The sequence below is a fragment of the Cottoperca gobio genome, chromosome 21 (genome assembly GCF_900634415.1).
Source record: "Cottoperca gobio chromosome 21, fCotGob3.1, whole genome shotgun sequence".
In the NCBI taxonomy this organism is placed as follows: domain Eukaryota; kingdom Metazoa; phylum Chordata; class Actinopteri; order Perciformes; family Bovichtidae; genus Cottoperca; species Cottoperca gobio.
Window position 1 is genome coordinate 11,840,269 of NC_041375.1, and position 22,960 is coordinate 11,863,228.

The following is a 22,960-nucleotide window of genomic DNA, read 5'->3' on the forward strand; positions in this document are numbered from 1 at the left end:
TATTGTAGGAGCTCAGAGACAATCACTGCTTTCTTGTTTTAAATGTCAAACCTTGTTGTAAATTTGCTTTTGAATCAACACAATTGTTTACCAATAATTCAGCATGAGCTATCTTTGGTAAAACACAATAACAGAGTGAAACAAAGTACTGTATCGTTTCTATAAATACACACTATGACAATGTATTTATAAGCAGTACCTTCTAGTCTAACTGTTAAAATATTTCCTTATGTTAACTTTTCTTGCAACAAAAAAAGTATGTTGTATATTTTTTGCTCACTTTATTTAATTGTTTGTGTTTGTATCATAACATATGTGTAACACATGTCCTATTTACACCTCAGATGTATATAAGAGATTATGTTTTTCTGTTATATATGGTTAGGTGTCCCCTCAATTGTAAAATATTATATCTTGATTAATGTATATATTTGTACTTAAATGAAGGACCTGAATACTTCTTCCAGTACTGTTGATTTGCAAAGATTCAATCGCAAAATATCAAGAATGATAACAATCTATTTCGATCAAGGATTTTCCCCTTTGATGTTGGTGTCTAATGCTCTAAAATGATACCCTCATGATGTGTCCGAAGGATTGCAATCCAGATTAAACATACAAACAACCCACACAATGTACAAAAACAGCATTGTAAAATACAAGTTACTGTATTGTGGCTGATTTGGAGAACAAGAGGCAAAGGCAGTGTATTTTACTGTTTTATATTATTGTTATATTATGTATTGTACATAGGCTAAGTATTGTAGCTGTATGCTTCTTTTGAAATAAATGTGCTCACGCTTACTGTTTACTATTCATCATTAACATGGAAAATGAATCACATGTTTGCGCCACATTTCTTGTCCTCGTTCTTTGTAGTTATGTCTGTCTTGCAACTGCATACTTTATAAACCTACGATTAAAAACCTAGGCAACCTTTTTTAACCTTTTGTAATATTGTTTTGTTATCCCTGCCATATTACAACTCTATCGTCTTCTAGTAAACCATTGTTTTTTTAGGTAAGGGCAAAAACTATATTTTGGTTAGTGGAGTTTTTCACTTTGCGTTCTGCAAAGTCTGAGCTTTGTGAACAGGTCGTGAAGGCATCATGAGTCTGGTCCAGCCCCTCCTCTCTCCGCTGCGTTTTGTCCTCTCGGCAGTTGATGAGTGAAAGTGAAGGAAGCGAGAAGTCAGTTAGAAGGAGAGGAGCTCTATCGATGTTCCGGACAAAATCACCGTTGGACAGCCAGTTGGTTAGCCAGATTAACATGTCAGATTTAATTTCCTGGAACGATCAGGAACAGGAGAAATAGAAAGATTTAACGTAAAATTCAGCTGTAAATCTTAAAGGAGTAAACGATGTTAAATCAACGGTTTTCCTCCTGTTCAGGTGAGTAATGTTAACCTTATAGACATACTTTTTAAAGTGTTAACGTCCGGTCAAAAGTGGCATGTTGATGTTAATGTTTCAACTAACGTACGTTTAACCCGTTGTGGACGGGTATCTAGCAACTTAACGTATAAAAGCCCTTGTTACATGGCTCCGTTAGTTAACGTTTGTTATTGTTGTGGTAACTTATCGTTCAACACTACTTCCATCCATTTCCTTCATAGCGGTTAAACTTGACTGCAATCAAGACGGGAATCTGCGTTAAAACAACAACGCTTCTAGTTAGTTAACTAGCTAGTTAACGTTATTCCGTTAGTTAAGTAAACGTTAGAGGGATACAGGGTTAACCCAAATAAGATGTGCAACAGGAACAAAATGAGAGATTTATGTTCCAGGTCATCACAAAAATATGTGCCCGATAAAGGGTGGATAGGACGTCATTATTACTAGTGACTTTATCAATCTTACCCGACTACATTTATTGTTTCAGTATTTCAAGAAAAACAGTATTTAGTAAATGTGTTTTGCATTTTTGTTTGTTTTATGACTTATTTCGGGATGGCAGCTACTAACATGTGTTTTTCTTACTGTCAGGTAATTTAAGGTGAAATCTGCTGCCTTGGCTACCTTGACCATCAGGGGTATGGCCCCAGCCCTGACCAAAATCCTGAAAGATGGCCATGGGATCCACCTGTCCTCCCCTCCTGCCTCTGTCAGAATGGACTCAAATGGGAGAGCTATGTGTAGTACTGAGCTGGAGTCTCAGATGAGGTTGACAGATGATAGTGACCTTCAGAAGATGTGGCTGAACCTTTCCCTGTTTCCCTCTCTGGACTCCTGTCTCCCTATGAGTCCCGTGGACGTCCCTGCCAACCCTGTGCTTTCCCCAAGTTTACAGGCGTCTGTCAGCCAGTGTCAGACGGGGCTCCTCCCCAGCCCTGCCTCCCTTCTCAGCCTCCTCTCTTTCACTAAAGGCCTGAGAGATTCTCATCAGGTGGCCTGCGTCTTCCCAGGTGTACCAGACATGTTTTTAGTCCCTGTCCCTGAGCACAATAGCCAAGAGGCTTGTTTGCTGCATAGATGCAGTGCTGCTTCTGAATATGGGCCAGATGGTGGTGATGTGCATCACTCCCCTCTTTTCCTTACCAGTGTTCCTCCTTCATATTCCCCTGGGGAGATACACTCCCATGGCTACACTTCCTACTTTGCACTCCAACCTACACTGACACAGAGGAAAGTGGCTGCAATGGGCTTTCCTCCTCCACCTTCAGGGCAGCCTTGCAGTGGCAGGTTGAACTCTGACCGGCTGGCATCCAGAGCTGTGAAGGAGCAGCTCGACAGGCAGGCAGGGCTGCACAGCCGAGCTCAGGGGTTGCAGAGGAGACTGCAAGCCCTGCTAGGAGAGCACGCTCTGCTACACTGCAGCCAGCAGCTGGAGGGGCTGAAAAGACACTGTCAACTCGGTGGTGTGTCTCTCGACAACTCGGACTCCATAGATTCTGGTATACTACCTCCGCAAGTGGGAAGTAAACCCCATTGTTCTTGGCTAGAGTCGTCCACTGCCTCGTCTTCCTTCATAGAGCTCACAGAGTTCAGCCGCTCTAGCCAGGCGCTGCTGAGAGGCCTGCAGGAGGCTTTGGACTCTGAAGCCACGGCCAGCAGCAGCTCAGAGGAGGAGCAAGAGGAGGATAAGATCCATGGGAAAACCAAGATTATATCTGTGTGAGTAGAAGATGGAGGTAGTTTATATGTAGCTGCATGTGTCATGTGAAAATGTGCACATTAATCAACAAGAATATGTGCGTGTGAAAAATTCTGGCATATTTCACTCAAAGCAAAAATCACTATTAGCTGCTAATCATTAGAAAAAATATAATGTTCATAACACATTAAAGATATTGTTATTATACAGTTCAAATATGAAATGAAGCTATTAACTGGTTTGTTAATGGCTGTAATCAACATATTTGGTTACACATTTTGTACAAACATACTTGTTTATTGGGCTGTATTGCTGGTTAGAAAACACATTTTCCACACGTAGAACATGGAAAGGTTGGTTTCTGTTTTTAACAAGCAGATAGAGTGAGACTAGTTTCCTCGTCTCTTTAGATGTGGGCCGCCTTGAAATCGACGTCTGTTTCTTATTTTGATCTTTGTGTATTTTTAAAAACCACAGTGTGTATCATATGTGTCACAGCTGGTTTTTCCAGCTAAATAAACAAGCTACAAAAGGAGCGACTGTAGAAATCCCCTGAACCACTTATTCTGCTTATCAAGTTAAGATGAACCATATGATTTCACAGTGTCAAATAGGAAGTTACCAGCTAGTGTTGGAGAAAACAATAAGAAACCATTTCATAAACTTAACTCCACTCTCACTGCCAAAAGATTTGTTATGCTCTTCTGGAATTTGGTTGCCAGAAGCCAGCTGTGGTTCACCCTGGAGTCCTAACAGTTTAATAACAGTACACAGAGGTGGACTCTCGCTGTAGGCAAGCTCTCAGTTCAGGACAAAGAAGACACTGATGCACCGCGAGAGGGAACTTGTTTAAAAGAAAACAAAAATGATGAAAATGATAGAGGCAGTATAAGTTTTGGAAAGTAAGCTGTCTGTGTATGAGGTCCACTTTGCCTGTGCAGTATAAGGTGCATATGCACAGGTTCTGTCCTCCCAGCTGCAGAGATTATGATGACATTATTTAGCCATACACACACACATTCCCTCTGAATGCTGCAGTCATAACATGTTCAACAGAAAAGCCAACCTACTTTGCCTACAGGCTAGGAAATAAACACAGCTCTGCCAGAAAGCCACATGCCAGCCATTCTGTGCCATCTCGCTCCTCCTCATCCTAGTGAAAAATGTGTGTGTGTGTGTGTGTGTGTGTGTGTGTGTGTGTGGGGTTTGGATGGGCTGTCCTTGTGTCCTTACTCAAAAGGAGTCATATTGCCCCAGGTGAGGAAAAGTGATGGAAATCCTGTACGATTGTATGTTCTGACATCCTGTAAGGAGTGTTTTTCTGTGGTGCTAACAAGCAAACAAGACAGAATCAACTCGCGGAAAAACTGCACATAAATAAAAGAAATATGTTAATTAGAAACAGTGCGGTATTAATACAGGGAATGGAAGCAAGTGGGCTAAAATATAGGTATAAAAACAACGGAAAATAATTTCTTTGCAAATAACAAATCCAGCATGTTAGTGTCTTGTTTGCAGCATACGCCATGATTTGCACAAAATGCAATGACCATCATGTTAAGCACTTTAAACCAGTACGCTACCAAACTTCTTTATGTTTAGCAGCTATTGTCTATAACGTCTGTCGCATCTTTTCTGAAAAATGAAAAATAATTTTATTAATTGGTTGTCCCACCATCATGTTACCCTAATGATAATACTTTGGAAAACTGAACTAGATACTACTGCACAACATTTTTATTTAGAAAGGAGATTCCTTTGAGAGAGATTTATACTGTGCCAGATGTGTAGGTGGTCAGTTTTTATTGCCATGATACCAACCTCATGTTACCAGGTTAATACTTTTCCTAGTGAGCAATGTGGGGACGTCAGAGTGGCGTCAGGCTTTAGTCTCATTAGACCTTTCTTTTCAGACTCAAGTCATGTCAGATTTAAGAGAATTACCATTTATTTCTTCAGTTAGATGTTCCTCTTCAACCCTTTTGTTTCCTGAATCAGTGTGATAAATAGGAGCTGTTTGAAAAATGGGGGCATGTTTATTAGCACTGAGAGAACAGGAATGAGAAAGGGTGTTTTGTATGTGTGTGTGTGTGTGTGTTTCTTTTTATTTGGCAAGCTTCAGTCATCTTGGAAGAGGCTTGTCTTTTGTACGAGTCTGTTGAACAATGCTCTGTGCTTCGTCAGTAAACCTCCCCTGGGATGCTTTTATGATAGGTTCCTCCTTGAAGAGGATATCTCCTTGCTGGAGACTGGACAGGTCATTGTCCCCCTTTAGAAAATGTGGAAATACTTGGCCTTTAACATTCTTAGTCTGAACTTGTAAAGCATTGACATGGTTGGTTTGACTTTAATTTGAAACCACGTGTCCATGTGGCTGAATGCACTGGCAGCACTCCTTCACACCTGCAGCTGTTGCTCATTTTGAGTTTTCAGTATGTTTGTAATTTTAGATATACTATATGGGAGTATTTTTAAAAGGCTTCATGTTGAAAAGTTTAAGTGCAGGACACACCCAAAAGCCCTAATGCCTCTACAGGAGCCTAGAAACACTATCCAAACAGGAGAATTCATAAAGCCACATGAACTTGCTGGGGCCGGTCTTTTATTCAACCGGGACTTGTCTATGAAAACTCGTACTTTCTCACTTTGGAGGGTAGGCTTTGGGTTGCTAGACCCCACTCTTTATTCAGCAATGTTAACATCTTCATTAAAAATATGTACGTAATACTTGCACACTAACGGGCAACCTTTCCTCTGCTGTCCTCTCCCACTGACTCGCCTACTGCTTGGCAAATATTCCTGGAATTTTCTCATTATACAGTTGGAAAGAGCTGCAAGGCAGCCAGGTCTGGTCATTGTCTGTGGAGAAAAAGAGGGAGCCTGCTCCTGAACAAAAAGATATTAGCTTTGGGTTGAGTAAAACTCAGTTAAGAAGCAGTCATTAACCAGCTTTGATTTCATTTACAAAGTTCTCCTTTATATTCACCACACACTGAGTGTAATTGTGATCAGGTTAAACTACCTCACAATACCAAAGGGTATCCTCATGTCCTGTGTGTAGGCTGCTTGCTGACTGGTCTAACCTTTCTTCGTCCTACATCCGAGTGTTTGAAGTAGGGGGAGTCCCTCCGTGTCCTAGCCAAGGTCCAAGAGCTCTGCCATAGCAACTATTGCCCTGCTGGAACCAGCCAACCACACATACAGAAGATAAATGCTCACTGAACAGGCTAGCGCCATGGAAACATACCATAGATACACACCACACAAATCAACACTGTTTTTTTCTGTGACCTAGATTAGCTTTTGTGCTTCAGCAACAAAGCCCCCCCACCTCCCCTCCCATGTTAGGATGCTAAACAATTTGCACACTACATGGCATGGCAACATGTTTGGTGTAAAATGGGCCATAAGGAAACATTGCTGCAGTACAAATGTGTGAATTGACAAATAGTTTGGTCTGTCTACTTGTGTCTCTTCCTTCTTTGTGTTAATTTTCCCTCTGGTGACACACATTTCCCTGCCAATGATTCTCGTATGCTAACCTCTTCATGCGCTTCCAGTTTAGGACTGCATTCAATATGTTGAATTATACCGCATTCATGGCCAAATTCCAAAGCATTTTCTTCTTGTGAGGTCTTATCATGGTGAGACAGAATAGAACTATAATACCACTACATGGGTCTAAGTGTCCTTCTCTGTCATCCATCACCCTGCCCCTCATGCCAGCAGCAGCAGCAGCAGGAGCAGCTGTGAGAGGTGGTGGCTGGAAGAGAGAGCGGAGCTGGGAAGCAGATGGAGTTGGCTGCAGCTGCGTTTGGCCGAGCTGGAGGGGAGGATACAACAACTGGTGGAGATCCACAAGCACATCCGCTCTCGCAAGGTAAGACAAGAGTCCTCTGTAACCCCCTCAATAAAGGGCAGTTGACATAATGTACCAACTGGCAGCCATAGATTATTTATGGCTTCTACTCAGGCCTTGATACAAGTCAGTTTTGTTTGAAGATAATGTACAGGGTCAGCCAACTTTTACTGTCCTACTCTAATAAATGAATAGCATTTAAGCTAAATAATCTTACAGAGAGGTGGACTACTGTTGTCACATTTTAAAGTTACTTTAAGCAATGCAACAAACTTTCATGGACTTCTATTACTGTGTAACAATAAAGTCTATTGTGTGTATGTGTATCAATAGACTTGTTTTTTTGTTGGTCTATACTAATGCATGGCAGAGTTTACAATTAAAGACTTGAAATATGGTCTCTTTTTTTGATTATTAATCTTTGTCTAAATAAAATCTTTTTTAAAGTAGACCATTAATTTTAATTTCGGTGGACCAACACCAAAGTTGAGTGTTAAAAGGTTAACTTGTGTTATGTGTGTGTGTGTGTGTGTGTGTGTGTGTGTGTGTCTGTGTGTCTGTGTGTGTGTGTTTATCTAAGGGTGGTGTGGTGCTTGCAGAGTCCCAGCCACTGACAGACAGGCAGATTCAGCAGACACTGCTGAGAGAGATGGCAGGGTTATCCTGCACAGCCTCGGATACTGACAATGAACCCTGCAGCCCCACAAGCCTTCTGCACAACATAGAGAGACAGGTAGGAGGAAGTAGTATGCACACCTGTAATACGGGCTGTCTGAAATCACTAGGGTGGTGGCCTAGTGGTCTAGTGGTTTGGATTCCAAACAGAACACTGGATGGTTGTGATTTCAATACCAGGGCTGTCACCATTGTACCCCTGAGCAACCCTGAGTTGCTCCAGGGAGACTGTCCCTGTAGTTAGTTCAGAGACTGTCCCTCTAGTTCAGGGGTGGCCAACCCGCGGCTCTTTGCCCAGTTTCATGCGGCTCTTCAGTTCATATCGAATTTTATTTGTGTATGTGTGCTGTCAGTATGAGAGCATGACAGTGCGTCTAATTTTGATGTGGCCCAAGAGCCAATCACAAAAATGCCTGCGATGCAGTGAACCAATCACCTTCGAGGGGGGAAAAACCTATCGTTGAGTAAACAATATCTGACCATCTGAGTTCGATCCTAAAATGGCAGGAAAAAATGCACAGCTAAGCGAAAATATGACATAATACATAGGACGTTTTATTAGAGTGGGAGAGTTCATATTCATATACAAATGCTGCCTGACCTAGTGCAAAGTGTATTTGCGTTTGTTAACAAACTGACACTTCTTCAAAAGGGAGAATTAGCGCATTTTCCCTTTGCGACCCGGTTCCATGATCTACAACTGAAAAGGTCACAGATTACGTTCCTCGTCGACCCTTTTAATGCTGAGACAGACAGTTTGAAAGCCCCGCTAGTCCATACCTTTCAACATTGGAATTTCAAAATAAGGGACATTTTTTGCCGGACTCCGCCCATATCTTAACAAGCTCTCAGCCACCAATAAATGTAAACGCAGAAAGGAACATTCAGGAAATACATGTTTATTTAAAGTATGTATTACTTGTACAGACATGTTTATAAGATTTATGTATTTTATTTGATGAGTTATTATCATCAATTTATTTGATGATGGATGAGTTGTGTGGCTTTTGTTTTGCCCGACGAGCACTTCCTTGCGATGGCAGAGTCGGGAAACATGTCCGCTACACTGCGACAATCAACGCAGAAGCTGAAGGCTACATTATTTTTGGCGCAAAGCATCGACATCTTTCCCTCAGCTTTGGTCACTTGGTCTGCCTCCGACACAGTACTTATCACACATGAAGTCATTGACAGTATATGTTTTGTGCCTCTTTGCGTGCTTGAACGATTGTTCTTGCTGGCGAACATCGCTTATTCTTTTTGTGTAATCACGTGACAAAACTTTGTAACGTATGCATGCGACGCCATGTTGGATGATATACAAATCAAAAATGCCGTCTAAAGCGAACAACTACAAAAATACAACTCCGACTTCTTCAAATTATTTTGACTCTCTGGAGTCCTCTGCAAAGGCAAGAGAAAAATTCATTCAGAGAAAAAGTCCAAATTTGCGGCCTTGACCCGTACACGCTAAAGCCGTCGGATTATATTGAGGATTTAGATTCATTCCCGCCGATTGAATATCCTGATATTGTGAACTATCTTGTGCTACAAACGTTGTGGGCAACCAACGCACAAATGAAGGCATACAAGAGCTTAGATGCTTATAATTTCTTTGTTTCTGGCTGGGTTGGTAGTCTTCTTACCAAACCACTGAAAGATGACAGGGTGCTCGTCCATGCCCGTGTAAATCACTCGCAAAGATCTCGAGATACACCGCTTAAGCCGTGGTTTGTGAGTGAGAAGAGCGACGATGTTATCCTCGCTAACGTAAACGTAAACATAGCTTTAGCATGAACTCTTACCAGATATAAAGGGGTCGCCACACACACGGGTGAATTGTGCTTTTTCTTCCGTTAAATCCTCACGAGTTATGTTGCTAAACCACAGCTTACGGCGTTCGGTAGACAGCAGTTCATCCCTCTTTTGTGGATCGTTGTTTTTGATGATTGTAGGAAATCTAAAGAACCGTTTCTCTGGGTCACGAGTAGCGCAATTATACACTGCGCACAAGGTTGGCATTTTCTTTCAATCTTAGACGTTTAAATACAAAGAAAATTACGAAGCGTTTCAGCAACTCACATGTGAACGGCCGCAGTCTTGGTTGTGTATTCCAACCAACATGGCTGAATTCCGGGTTGGGAAATAAGTGTGACGAGACATGCCGTGTGCGATGCTAACATCTGAATGGCACACTTTACAAAAAGCACGAGTTTGCCCGACTCTGCTTTTAATAAATAAGGGAAGTCCTCCCATTTGGTGAGGTACTTATATAAAGTTTTAACTTGTTTGGCAGGTACAACTGCGTCTCCATCTATCTCCCGTTCACTGTGACTCTCATCCATCTTCTTCTGTGTTATTGTTCCTGTTTTCTTCTTCTGTGTGTTTACTGGTTGATAACGTTTTTCAGCTAAAGTTAAACATAATACTGCCACCTGCTCTACCGGAGACCACTTTACACTCTTTTTAATTCGGCCTATTTTTTTTTCTGAAAGGTTAAAAATACGGGATAATTACGGGAAAAATATTTAAACGGGAGAAAATCGGGATAGAAGTCAAAACACGGGAGGGTTGACAGGTATGCGCTAGTACAAGAGGCGGTGGCCGAGTTGGAGATGATTGAACTTTCTGAGGAAGACCGACTGAAACCCTGTTCGGTTGTCAAACGGGCTGCGCTCAAGCTACTATCAATGTTTGGGTCAACATACGTCTGTGAGTCGGTGTTTTCTACCCTGAAACACGTGAAATCAAAGTATCCATCTGTTCTGACTGGCACACATGTGAAAGAATTGCTTGGAGTGACCACAACGGAATACAAGCCAGATTTGAGGAGGATTGTTCAAGACCAGGAATGTCAGAAGTCCCACTAATTTAAAGAAGCAACATGCATAGGAAGATAAAACACTTTCACATTTTCTTTACTGAGAGTTTGTGTGTGAGACACAATGTTCATTGTTGATAATAACTGGCCTCTGAATACTGGTAGGAGAGGTTTAATTCAATTTCTCTCAATATTATGGTGTGTGACATTTACAATATATCTGTCTGAGCAGAGCTATGTGTGTCTGTCTGTGTGAGGGTGTGTGTGTCTTTGGGAGGGAGGGTCTTTGTGTGTGTGTGTGTGTGTGTGTGTGTGTGTGTGTGTGTGTGTGTGTGTGTGTGTGTGTGTATAAAGTTTTAGATTTTAATTTTGTCTGTGTGAGAGAGACGGGAGGAAGAGAGTGAGGGAGCACAGAGAAAGGCTGAGAACAAAAGAGAGACGGGGGGGGGGGGGGGGGCGCATTTGTGACTGTGTGTATGATGTGGCTCTTTGTAGTAACATAGTAACATTTTTGGCTCTTAACCTCTGACTGGTTGGCCACCCCTGCTCTAGTTAGTTCACTGTAAGTTGCTTTGGATAAGAGCTTCTGCTAAATGACCTGTAATGTAAAAGGGGAATAGTAAACTGCATCTACAATTTAGTCAAGACATTATCCTTTTAAATCTGTCTGTTGTCTAGAAAATCACAGGAGATTGGGAAGATTAAACAAATGAATTAAGGTATGCAAGCTGCTTGATCTTGTGTTATGCTAAATTAGAGACTGCACATGGAATGCACATGAAATTCCTGCTGCTTCATGAAGCCTAAAGGTATTTAATCGGCTGTAGAGGGTGAGCTGATGTTGAAAATCGTATGTTAATGTAAGTGCAAACTGTCTTAATGGCATTACAAGTTGTAATTAGATGTGCATTTGAATCTGTTCTAGTTTTTACATAAATTTGAAAATGATATTAAAGTATTTTTGTGATTTTTAGGCAAAAGTGTAAGCCTACTAACGTCATTAATGTGTAGCCTGATCAGGCAGATACTTGAGTACAATTTCATTTGGTACCTTGGTAATACGAATAGCCCAGAGGTACCTTATCAAGGGTGCAAGAGAGTCGAACACTATGTTGATTCGTCCATCTTTTCTTGGATGTAGTGCTTACTCACTCACTCCTACTAAAGAGATGAATTGTATTTCACACTAAAGTTTAATTTATCACTTGTGAAAAGCGTAATATGGATGATTTCTTTATTGCAGAGTGCTCAACTTAACCAGATTGTCAACAGTCTGATGCCTCCTCTCAGCTTTTCACCGCTATCTAAACAACCACCACACACCAGGAAAGGCAAGAGAGCCTTCACAAGGTAGAGAACACACGCACACACACGCACACACATGCACACACACACACAAACATAATACTGTAACTGTCTGAACATGGCACTGCGAAGGTTTGTCCCACCTACAATAAGATATTCACTTATATATTCATAATAAATACATTTAATCTAAAATACAAAAATCGGAGAAACTTGTACTGATAGAGGTTTGTCCATTGTCCCGTTTAGGCTTAGGCTATAAACTAAATGATCAAGGTTGAACGCATGCTCCGTGTTTGTAATGCAACCCAGTGAAACAGCCTGGTCGGTCCCCCACCATCTGGCACGACTTGAATCATCCCTTCATGTCTTTCCTTCCTGCTGCCTTTTTAACTCTCTATCTGGCTCTGAAGATAAAAGCCACGTGATAAAAAAAAAAAAAAGACATTCTGCTTGTTTATGCATGTAACAAGGTTTTGTTTGTTTCTGGTTGTTATTGTAAGAGAAGATCTAAAACCAACAACACATTGAAAAACCTGCTTTTTCAGTACTTTAGATCTTAGAATGAATCATATCTTTTCCATGACCTCTACTGATCTCGTCCCTGCAGTGGTCAGAAAGGAGGCGATGTTTTTGTGCCTGGGAGCTCTAAGAGGAGACTGGGGACCAGGAGGCTTTTCAAAGCTGATGTGTCATGCGTGTGTGCCCGGACCCGACCCCTGGTCACCTACCACAAGCCTAAACTGTTCACTTTCAACCCTAGCAGTGCACAGGTAGGCACACATGCAGTCTAGTCCATTTCCCAGTCTGTCAATATGAACCATATGCAACTGTCAGAGCACACATGCAAATTCTCTGTGACATGACGCAGACCATGGACACATTTCTCAATATTTATCTTCCTATAATTAGAATAGAGTTAGGCACGTACACATCCCTGAAGCTGCTATGTCTTAATTTCGTGAGATTATTTGCCGTTTCAATTACAATGTTTCCAGTTAGTATTATTTCTTATTTACTCCATACGCTTATTCTTATTTTAAAAACACTCTGTGCTTCTGAAACAAATCTATTTCCCCACAGGGATACATTAGTGTCTATTCATTAGTGCCACCCATGTCCCTGCACAGTGTAGATAATGGATGGATGCTAAAATACAATTGCATCTGCATTTTCCCCTTCTCTATTCTGAGGACGTGACATCAGCACGATGCCTAATTACTGTGTTGCTGCCCAAATTTACTTCATTACAATACACCTTTTTATAAATCCCAATTTGTAGGCTCACTTTGGGTTTTATATTCAATGCTGATGAGTTGATGAAAGTGTGTCAATGTGCAGAAGTTGTAAAACACATTAATTCATTCGTTTATTTCATTGAAATGATTCACGTATTCATGTCAAATGCAGCTTCAAAGCCGGTGCTCTTAGTCAGGCTTCAGTGTCCGAATGCAATATCACTAAAATAGTTCCTCAAATTAAACTGGAATTAATGTTTAAAGCCGAACACCTGCTTTTAATTAAGCAATAATATCTCTTGGATTTGCTTCAAAAAAAATAGTGAATGTGGTTATTTTAAAGCTCTATTCTTTATTTAGCCAGTGGACATTACTATGTTCTTGCCAAGTCAAGTGTGAAGTGGTTGGCAATGAACTCGTACAGTATTATTGTACAACTAAATACAATATCACATACGCAATGCTTATTGATTTCAGTTTAGTTTTTTAGTGTTTTTGTGATATCATTATTTAAAGCTGTACTAATCAATACTTTATGACTCGTTCCAACATTAATATTGTTGTGACTGAGATGGTGGGCTTCATTTTCTAGTCCCTAACTAGCTCTTCTCTTAGTTCACATACAAATATACACCAGATAAAAGTTTCACTTCTCATGTACTAGTCCAACATCTTAAAATGTTAACATATCATTGTAGTTTACCGTGGAGTTTCAACATCCTGCTGAACACTACTGTTCTAAGCATAGAGCCCAGAGTGATTGTAGCTATTATATAAAGAAGCGGCACCAAGCCACCACCATTGTATTATTACCAGATGACAAAGAAAGTCCTTTAACAACTTAATTACTTTAATCAGTGCACTCAGAGGGCAGCTGTCTTAAATTCCTTATTACTCATACTCTAACAAAGCACAAAGAGAAAGCCAAGTTAATACTGTAGTTAAAAAAACTCTCTGCCCTGAGTTATACACTTGTTAACTATGCTCTCGTTTAGTGACTTCTGAAAAATAATTTTCTCTCTTGTCTTGTCTTGTCTCTTTCTTGTGCTTCAGGACTCGGGGAAGTCCACGTCTACCTTCTCCTCTTCTCTCTCATCATCTTCCTGTTCATGTTGGTCATCCTGTGATCCTGTAGTCCTGTGCTCTGATCCGGACTGCAGCTCCAGCAGTGCCCTGTCCTCCAGGACCCTCAGCTCCACACCTCACCCTGTGTTGTCTCTTTCATTTGGTAGGAGAAACATTAACACAACTCCATAACATTGGCTAGTGTGAAAAGGCTTCAACAATCTTTAACAAGTAGGAAAGGACACTTGAGTATGCTAAGTACCTTTTAGTGGTAATGTCGATTCATCTGCTGTTTGCTGAAAGGTGTAGTTCAAAAGAATCATATTTGACTTGGTAAACTTACTCTGAGGTTCAACACACACCATGTTGGGTCATATGCCAGTTGACGTCTGCACACCGGACGTGGAACACAGAAGTAGTGATGGCTAGGCACATGGACTAGAACAGTGACGTATCCTGATGTGTTGTTATACATCAAGATGCTGCCAGTATGTGGGCTTGCATAGAAAAACAATGGATGTGGGTGCTTTGATTTGTGTCATACACTTCCGGTATGTGATGCCCTTGATTGCATGCTTGCATTTAGAGATGTGCTGAGTAATTGATCAGAAAAATGTTTTAACCGCATACAAATTGTGTCTTCTTCCTAAAGAAACTCCTCCTTCCCACAACCTAAAGAGGGTCCTGGCCAGAGAAGAATGGTCCTTAAGGCCTTTGATTACAAATGTCCAACCATCCAGTCTAGTGCTCAACAACAGACACAGCTCCACACCACTGCACAACAGTAAGATCCTGCCCTACTGCAGTATTGATTACATATCCTATATTGTTCTCTTATGTGATGCTTTGTCTACTCTCTTTTGCTCTACATGTACTTCACTGAACTTTATCATACATGTTTAGTTGCTGCTTGTGAGCAAGACTGTAACTCGCTGTGTTGACGTCATAGTCAACTGATGAGTAAGATAACAGGAAGGCAGAGGTGCTATTTAAAAGACTGTGCCTGCATTCTTTTTCTTCTTGTTATTCATCTCACAGATAGGAGTCTCGCTAGCTTTTGATCCACTTTTCTTTGCTGTGCTGGAGCTGCACTGAAGTGTGTTTTTGAAGTTGATGGTAATTTAATGTTAATGCAAAGTCAACACTACCTGCTGCAGCTTCACAGTCAAAACATTTCAAAGGTGCCTTTTATTAGAATTACTGTAGCTACATTACTGATACCGGCGCTTTGGTCCTAATTTGATAAGGAGTAGCACGGAATAATGCTATTAGAGCTGCAACGATTAGTTGACTAATCGATTAGTTGATCTACACAAAAAATATTCGGCAACTATTTTGAACTGATTAATCATTAAAAGTCATTTTTTTATGCAAAAATGGCAGAAGATGCAGTTTTCAACTTCTCCAATGTGGAGATTTCCTGTTTTTCTTTATATCATATTAAACTGAATATATTTGGGTTTTGGACATCACCTTGAACTTTTAGACACCGGGATGGACATATTTTCACTATTTTATGACATTTTATAGACCAAACAATTAATCGATTAATCTAGAAAAAAATCTGCAAATTAATCAATAATACATTTTTAAAAATCGTTAGTTGCAGCCTTAAAAGTTATACATTTTATTTAAATTATTGGTATCTATTTTTCCATTTAAAGTTATTTTAAACATATATAATTTGGAATAAAACTTGACCAAAATAGAATAGAATATTGTTTTATTAACAAATAGATCAATTTTAATGACTTTTTTAAGTTGACGTTGTTTCTAAACAACCCATTATAAATAACTATAATAATAATAAACTACAAACGACATAATTCTCTATATACTATAAAGTAAATTTGTCTTGTTTAGGACAATTCTCCCATTTGGTTGTAGTGAATGGAAACAATATCACTGTGAATACAATGGCTGCTGTGTCTGCTTTTTATCTTGCTGTGTGGCATCATAAGTTGTTGCTAGCATGTCAGACATCCTACTGGGTCTGTATGAGGCTTCCAACTGAGCCGTAATCATTTGGCATTTCACCTGTGTCAATACATGTCTTTGTATATAAGTCTGAAGCTAATGAACGATTATTTGCCTCCGCACTTACATGCCTCTGGCAGCTCTGCTTTTTAGGGCTTTAAGAAGCTTTAGCTCTCATGGTTGTCCACAATGTAGATTGACTATACAAAACAACCAATGATTGGTTGATTCAAGAATGTTCCCTGTTTATCCAGATAAGGTTAATTAAACATTTTAGATGGACTTTTTTTATTTATTTTTGTGTTAAAAACAAAGGTGAGGTGGAAAAACAGTGATGTAGTAGAAGTAGGGACAGAAAATAGGAGGAGACACAAAGGAAGCTGGTTGGAATGGATTGAAGAGGTCACTCACCCACCACTCTGTCGATTTCCTGTCAGCTTGAATGATCTTATTCTTCATTGTCAATAGCTGAAAAACAAGACGGTCTGTCAAGCAAACATCACCTAAAATAATAGCCTGGCACATGGCAACAAACCTCTTGTCATAGCTGATCGTAGCTAAAGTAGAATGAGATTACAAAAACAGTCAAAGAAGGCAGGAGATGGAGAATACTAACTAATGACGTAAAGGAATTAATAGTTAACTATGGTAGATGTTTGCACAGTGTACGTGTGTTTTGAATTGATCCCAGGCATCAATCCATTTATTCCTTTCTCTTGTTCCTTCATTACCTCTGCTTCTGTCCTTCCTTTCTCCCAATGAGATCGATTAGAGTTCTGTTGCAAAATGGCAGCAGTTTCCAGTGAGTAAATCTATAACTTCGGTAGCCCTGGCAGGCAGTGTTTTATTCAGCAAGGTAACAACAAAATAAAAATGATCTATTCAAGACCCTAAAAACATAAAAGTGTCTTTAGTACAGTTGATTTTTAGCATTTCTTTCACCTAGTTAAGCAAAAAGGAAGAGAATAAACATCTAACATTTGGCATGCAAGTTATCTGCACTATGATAACTGTAAATAAAACTGTTTGTGTGGTGTGAGCAAGGCACGGAAAACTGAGAGGAAGTCACCTGCCAAAGGAATAGGACTAATGGTTAAGGATTAGCTTTTATACACTTCAGCTAAGGCGTAAAATCCCAGAGGAACTGAAGGGAAGATTGGAATGAAGGGAATTGCTCTGTCGCATTAACTCAGAGTGTGTGTGTGTGTGTGTGTGTGTGTGTGTGTGTGTGTGTGTGTGTGTGTGTGTGTGTGTGTGTGTGTGTGTGATTATAGGTCACAAATACAAGCAGCGTGCAAAGCATCATGTAAGCAGAGTTATGGGTCTGTCACCTATCAGGATGGCAGGCTCAGCTCAGAGTCAACACAGAAGAGCCAATCAGAGGAAAAGGAAGAGAAGACGCATCCACAGGCTGATAGAAGGTATGTATATAAGTATATGTTCACCCAGTGTATTCCAGGTTTACAGGAAATCAGTTGGTCCAGAGAAGCAGCATTGGTTAAACAGCCATTTTGAAATAAATGATTATATATATAAACAACCCTTTTTTTTATAATAAAGGTCTTGTTTATGATGTAGTGTCTGTTGCAGCTATACACTCGTTTGATATGCATGTGTGTTATACTCAGATGAGGAAGATGTCCTGTACCAGCTCTGTGACCCAGGACAGTTCAGATGAAGTTATGGAGGCGAGCTACACACAGGTGTCACACAAGCAGGCCTCACAGGTAATGCACACGCATTTTTGAACACTGTATACTCGTGATAACCTCTATTTACATACAGTATTGCCCAAACCAATCCTGAATTACCCTTGAGTCTAAAACTGGGTCAAGATTAGAAGTAGACCAGTAAAAACACATTTAACAAGATAAATTCAAAAGCACCACTTGAGTTAAATACAGAAAAGCTACAGAAAACCTGTATCACAACCATCTGGTGATGTAGAATGACTTAGAATGTGTGAGCATTTCTGAATCATTGGTGTGAACTGTCACACCATGTTTCCTTTTAGGGCTTTGTTCGCAAACGCCAGGGAGAGAGTGTGTACAACATCAACAACATTGTCATCCCCATGTCTCTGGCTAAAGTGGAAAAGCTGCAGTATAAAGACATCCTGACACCCAGGTATGAAACAAAACTGCCTCTAAAGGAGCTGTTTAGAATGATTAAGGTCCTGGTTGGTTGATTTAATTTGATGATTAAAAAAACACATATTACACTGTAGTTATAACTTAAATGGCCGAGGATGCAAACACAATAAAGCCCCGAAGGTTTATTTCTATGGTTGTCCTCTAACACTTAACACACCTCATGACAATATAATCAACATATGAATAAATAGCAGGCTTATTATCTTGGTGGTACAAAATGAATACATTAAAATTAAAATGTTATGTTTCATGATACTTTGTAACCATTTCTCTGAGGACACTTTAAAGGTGCTCTGCGACATATTCAGATTATTCCACTGTACTGCTGGGCTGTAGAGAAATGTGATGTTTGCCCATTAGGCTATTGAATCGAAAAGATATGAAGTCTTTCAAGCTACCTCTTGAGAAGTAGCTATGATTTCCTCTTAGTAGTGAGAAACAATGAAGTACTAAGTGAGCAGCATCTTAATATATAGTATTCTTTTTTTCCACCGTTTTGTATTTTGGCCCATGACAACTTGAAAACTAGTGGTCAGACTAACTGCACATTTGCTGCGGGTTTTCATTTTAATAATGTCTTCATCATGTCTCTCCATAACCTTATTTATTAATTACGTTTTTTTCAAAATTAGTGGTTGATATATTAGGTCTTGCGATTCATTTTCACAATTTCCGGGAATTTCATCTGATGCATACTAATATGGCTGTAATTAAAAAGTCTGTCTTTCTTTGCAGTTGGCGGGTGGTTGACACCTTATCTCTGATGAACAGTGAGGCAGAGAAGGAGGAGGACAATGAGGAGGGGCAGGTAGTGTCTCGTCCCTTTGGACATGATCTGCTTATTGACGATTTGTGAAGAAAATATCATCTTTATTCCTGTGTGTGTGTGTGTGTGTGTGTTTCAGGTGGAGGATATCACTTACAAAGTTGTTGCCCAGACTCACCTGGATTTAGAGCAAAGAGAGAAGTTGCGCTGGCCATCATTGGGAAAAAGAAAATGCTGCAGACGTCCTAAAAGGTACAAACACACACACCCACGTACAAAAATACGTGCTCTTCATGCTTTTATCAGAAGATGAATTAGAGGAAATCCTGAACTCTATGCTGACTGTGCAGTTGCAACCATTGCAGACTTGGTTTGCTCATCTCTGAGATCTAAATATAGCCTGTGTGAAAGGGGAATGTTGAGTCATTTCTTAGTGAGGTTTCATGGGGTATGCTTGTTTTTTCACTCCAGATCTGGCAGCAGGTTGTCAGGCAGTGGGGGCGGGATGTGCACGTCAGGAGAGGAGAGCTCTGTGGAATTGAGTTGTGCTCAGCTGCTGGATACTGATGAACAGCAAAGCTCAGAGGAGTGGCTGGTAAGATCAAAAGCACCACAGCTGAAACCCCGAAGTATAATGATTCAGGTGCCATAAGAGGGAGTCATACGCAGCTATTTTCTATTGGCTAGATCATGATGCCATGTCTCCAACATAAGGGCCAAATCATAATAATATGTAATAATAATAATACACTTTATTTACATAGCACCTTTCAAAACTCGGTTACAAAGTACTTTACAATAAAAACAGAACACATTTAAAATACAAAGATAATGAAACTAAACCCATGTCTAATGGTTATCATTTTATCCCTAAATGTTGCTGAAAGGATATTTTTTGTAACATTCCAGTCAAATATAGGTCCGTTATTTGTGCTTCAGATGAGGGAGGAAGAGTATAGATTGGAAAAAATGTGTTGCAGACAAATCAATACTCTTCCCCAGTCATATTGTTTGGATTATAAAGCCTGGATACATCCTTGAGAGCCTACACAGATACTTATCTCCACTCTGCTCCAGTTGATTATATTCTGATTGCAGTGCTTTGCACCACTTCGCTTTGATTGGACAAGGAATGAGTTGCTACTAAACCAGACTGTCCAAATCAACCATCCCCACACCACAAATATCCCCTACTTAACTGTGTTACATTTCTTATGCACTCCAGCAAACCTTGATTAAAGCAACAGGCATCAGAGCCGTGCACCTCCGTGATACAGTCTTCAAAGACTAAATCTAATGAAGGGACTGATATTGGAAGAGCGATTATCAGGGTTTTGGACATTATTTTAAAATGTAACATATGGAGAACAGTCTTTATGTAGTTTTGAATTTTAAAGCATATGTAAGGCTCAGTACATTATCGATTTATTGATAAATGTGCTATATTTTTATCCTTGTGTTCGTGTTCATAGTAAGTGATGCATATAACACATACTACTAGATTCTAATCTAAACCATGACATCTTGTCAAATATATTAGATTTACAGATATGTATAATATGTGCATAATTGTAGCTCAATTCCATTATATGACCTCTTTCTTCCGGCAGCCTCAGACACCCTGGGAGCCACGAGTGTTTCCTTTAGGAGAGGACGAGGAAGACGCCCTGCTCTCTGATAACCTAGAAGAAGTCCCACCAGGGTGGTCAGAGTGTAGCTCTGCCCCCTCCACATCAAAGAACTCCAACGCCCATCTCTCCCAAGCTCCGTGCTCTGGTGCTACACTGCCATCTGATGGACAAACCCAGAGCAGCTGAGAGAGCAGTGCCTTACTTTTACATGTATGTACGGAAATACAGTGAATTCTCTGTTTGAAAGTTTGTTAATATGAAGCGCTTACTAAGATTGTTTGTGTGTGCCAGAGCTTTTTGCTAAATGTTTTACTTTATTTGTTATTAACACATTTTAAAGTTGGCCATTCATTTGACAAGTTTTTACTAAATAATTTATAAGTCATTAAATAAGTCGGATATAAGGCATTTATTAATAAGACAATTTACAAAAGTAGTCATTTAGTCATGTGTGCCTTCAGTATAGTAAATCATTGTGTTAGTCATTCATTAAATTATTAAATTATCTGTGCATTCATTCATCTACCCAATAAATAATTCATAGCACAAATGGTTTATTAATTTATTAATGGGTTTCTGGTTTAATTTTTCACAACACACATCTGATAATTGATTGATTGATGCAGTAGTCATTAACAAATGCCTAATTCATTAGTTGTTTAGAGGAATTTTAGGTCATTTAGGAAGTTATATCGGTAAGAAAGATTGGAAGGTTCATATCGTCAGTCAATGGGTCTCAATCAAACATTGAGAGTCATCATATAGGAGTGGTTATGACAGTCAAACGGTTAATTAGTGTATTTAATGAATTCACAACTGTTTTATTTGCTCTCCAGATCTCCTCACGTCTGGGACCATGAAGAGAACATGTGCCGTGGTAACCTTGATTGGGATACTTAATACATTCCAGATTTGATGTTGTTTACTTAATACCTTAAAGCAAAAGTGTTTTGTAATTTTATTTTGTGAGTATTGTAGCATGTGCCACAATAGTTTAAATTGATTCCTGTAGCTTCTGCTACACTTTCAGATTTTAATGTACAAGAGGTACTTTATGTAAATAAATATGTACCGGCACAACCCAACTGTAGTCTCAGGTTTGTATACTGTTTGTAGTTGTCACTTAATATTTATTCATTCACCGTTGTCTTAAAAAGTCGCTATAGGAAGACTTTAGTACATGCATATATTTATGTAACTTTTACTTTATTAAGAAGTGCTTTTTTATTTCATGTTTTTTCATGTATATCTTTTTTTGAAAGGTATTATTAAACACTAACTTTAGTAAACATCGTGGTGGTTGTCATACTTTGCCCCGTACATTTTCAAGAGTTTTCAGATGGCTGATTTAAATAGTAACTAACACCGAGACAAGAGTGTTAAAGTTAGTGGGGGGGATCACATCCTTGTTGCTGCTCTTGACTCCGACTGTTGTGTTTTAGGCCCCTGCATGAAGGATCACACACCAACCTTTGTGTATCAGATGAGAAGTTGAATTTCGGCACAAGAATTTGTTCCAAATTCAAATTCAGGACAGAAAAGGTTTCATCTAGCCTCACAAAGCCATGCTACATCTCGCAGCCAGTGAACGTTGAGAATTTCAGCTTAATGCAGAAATGTAAGAATGAAAAAGAGGAAAATTATTTTAGCATGCATGTATGAGCACAGGACATGACATAGAAAATCTAGATCCATAACATTTGATACTATTTTTTAATTTGCCTTAAGTCATGAAGCAAATCTAAAAATGGACACATTAAGTGAAGCATCACAACCTATATAGTTTTTATTTCAGTCACGTATGACATGTCTGCAACTTCTGCCAAGTGTACTTATCCAAGAGGTCATTGATATGAGCTAGTACTGGAAGGTCAAACTAATGGGAGGTCATTTCAGGGATCGGATGATTAATATTAATGGAGGTCCCCGCTTGTTAGGGCCATAGTCCCAGTGCAACAGCTCGTACTTTGAACCCATATGCATAACCCCCTCTTATAATGTCCTTCACAGCTACCAAGAGGCAGATGGTGGTCAAGGTCATCCCTCTCATTTTCATGTATGTGTGCTAGTTGCTTTATACCAGGGATGAGAGACAGTTTGCCCAGAATTAGAAACTAAATCACATGCAATTTATTTAGAGATATTAATGATCTTATTCTAGGTTGGTGGGGGTAAATACAATTTAGCTGTTAATTGAGTTTTCAATTTCAATGGCTGCAGATGTCTGCTGAGGCAAATATGTATCTTGGAAAGCAGCATATTTACAGCCTCATCCCCCCCTTATACAAATACAAAAAGGCTGTCTCACCTCTCCTGTTGGAGATCCAGCTCATCTGTCTGATCCTGACAGCTGGCAAGCAAAACCAGCTTCTGGTGG

The 22,960-nt window shown here is 39.7% G+C and overlaps 1 protein-coding gene across 1 annotated transcript; it reads left to right on the plus strand.

Annotated features, from left to right (window-relative positions):
• Positions 1 to 1,174: 1,174 nt before the first annotated feature.
• On the plus strand, positions 1,175 to 21,866 carry kansl1l (KAT8 regulatory NSL complex subunit 1-like). The gene is given in 17 exon segments (XM_029459797.1): positions 1,175 to 1,391; positions 1,986 to 3,113; positions 6,820 to 6,973; positions 7,533 to 7,685; positions 11,692 to 11,798; positions 12,364 to 12,526; positions 14,045 to 14,219; positions 14,709 to 14,840; positions 17,308 to 17,454; positions 17,662 to 17,692; positions 17,694 to 17,760; positions 18,048 to 18,160; positions 18,922 to 18,994; positions 19,092 to 19,204; positions 19,424 to 19,547; positions 20,563 to 20,793; positions 21,420 to 21,866. Coding segments are annotated over 15 exon segments (2,838 nt in total). The 5' UTR covers positions 1,175 to 1,391; positions 1,986 to 2,034; the 3' UTR covers positions 20,770 to 20,793; positions 21,420 to 21,866.
• The last annotated feature ends 1,094 nt before the right edge of the window (positions 21,867 to 22,960 follow it).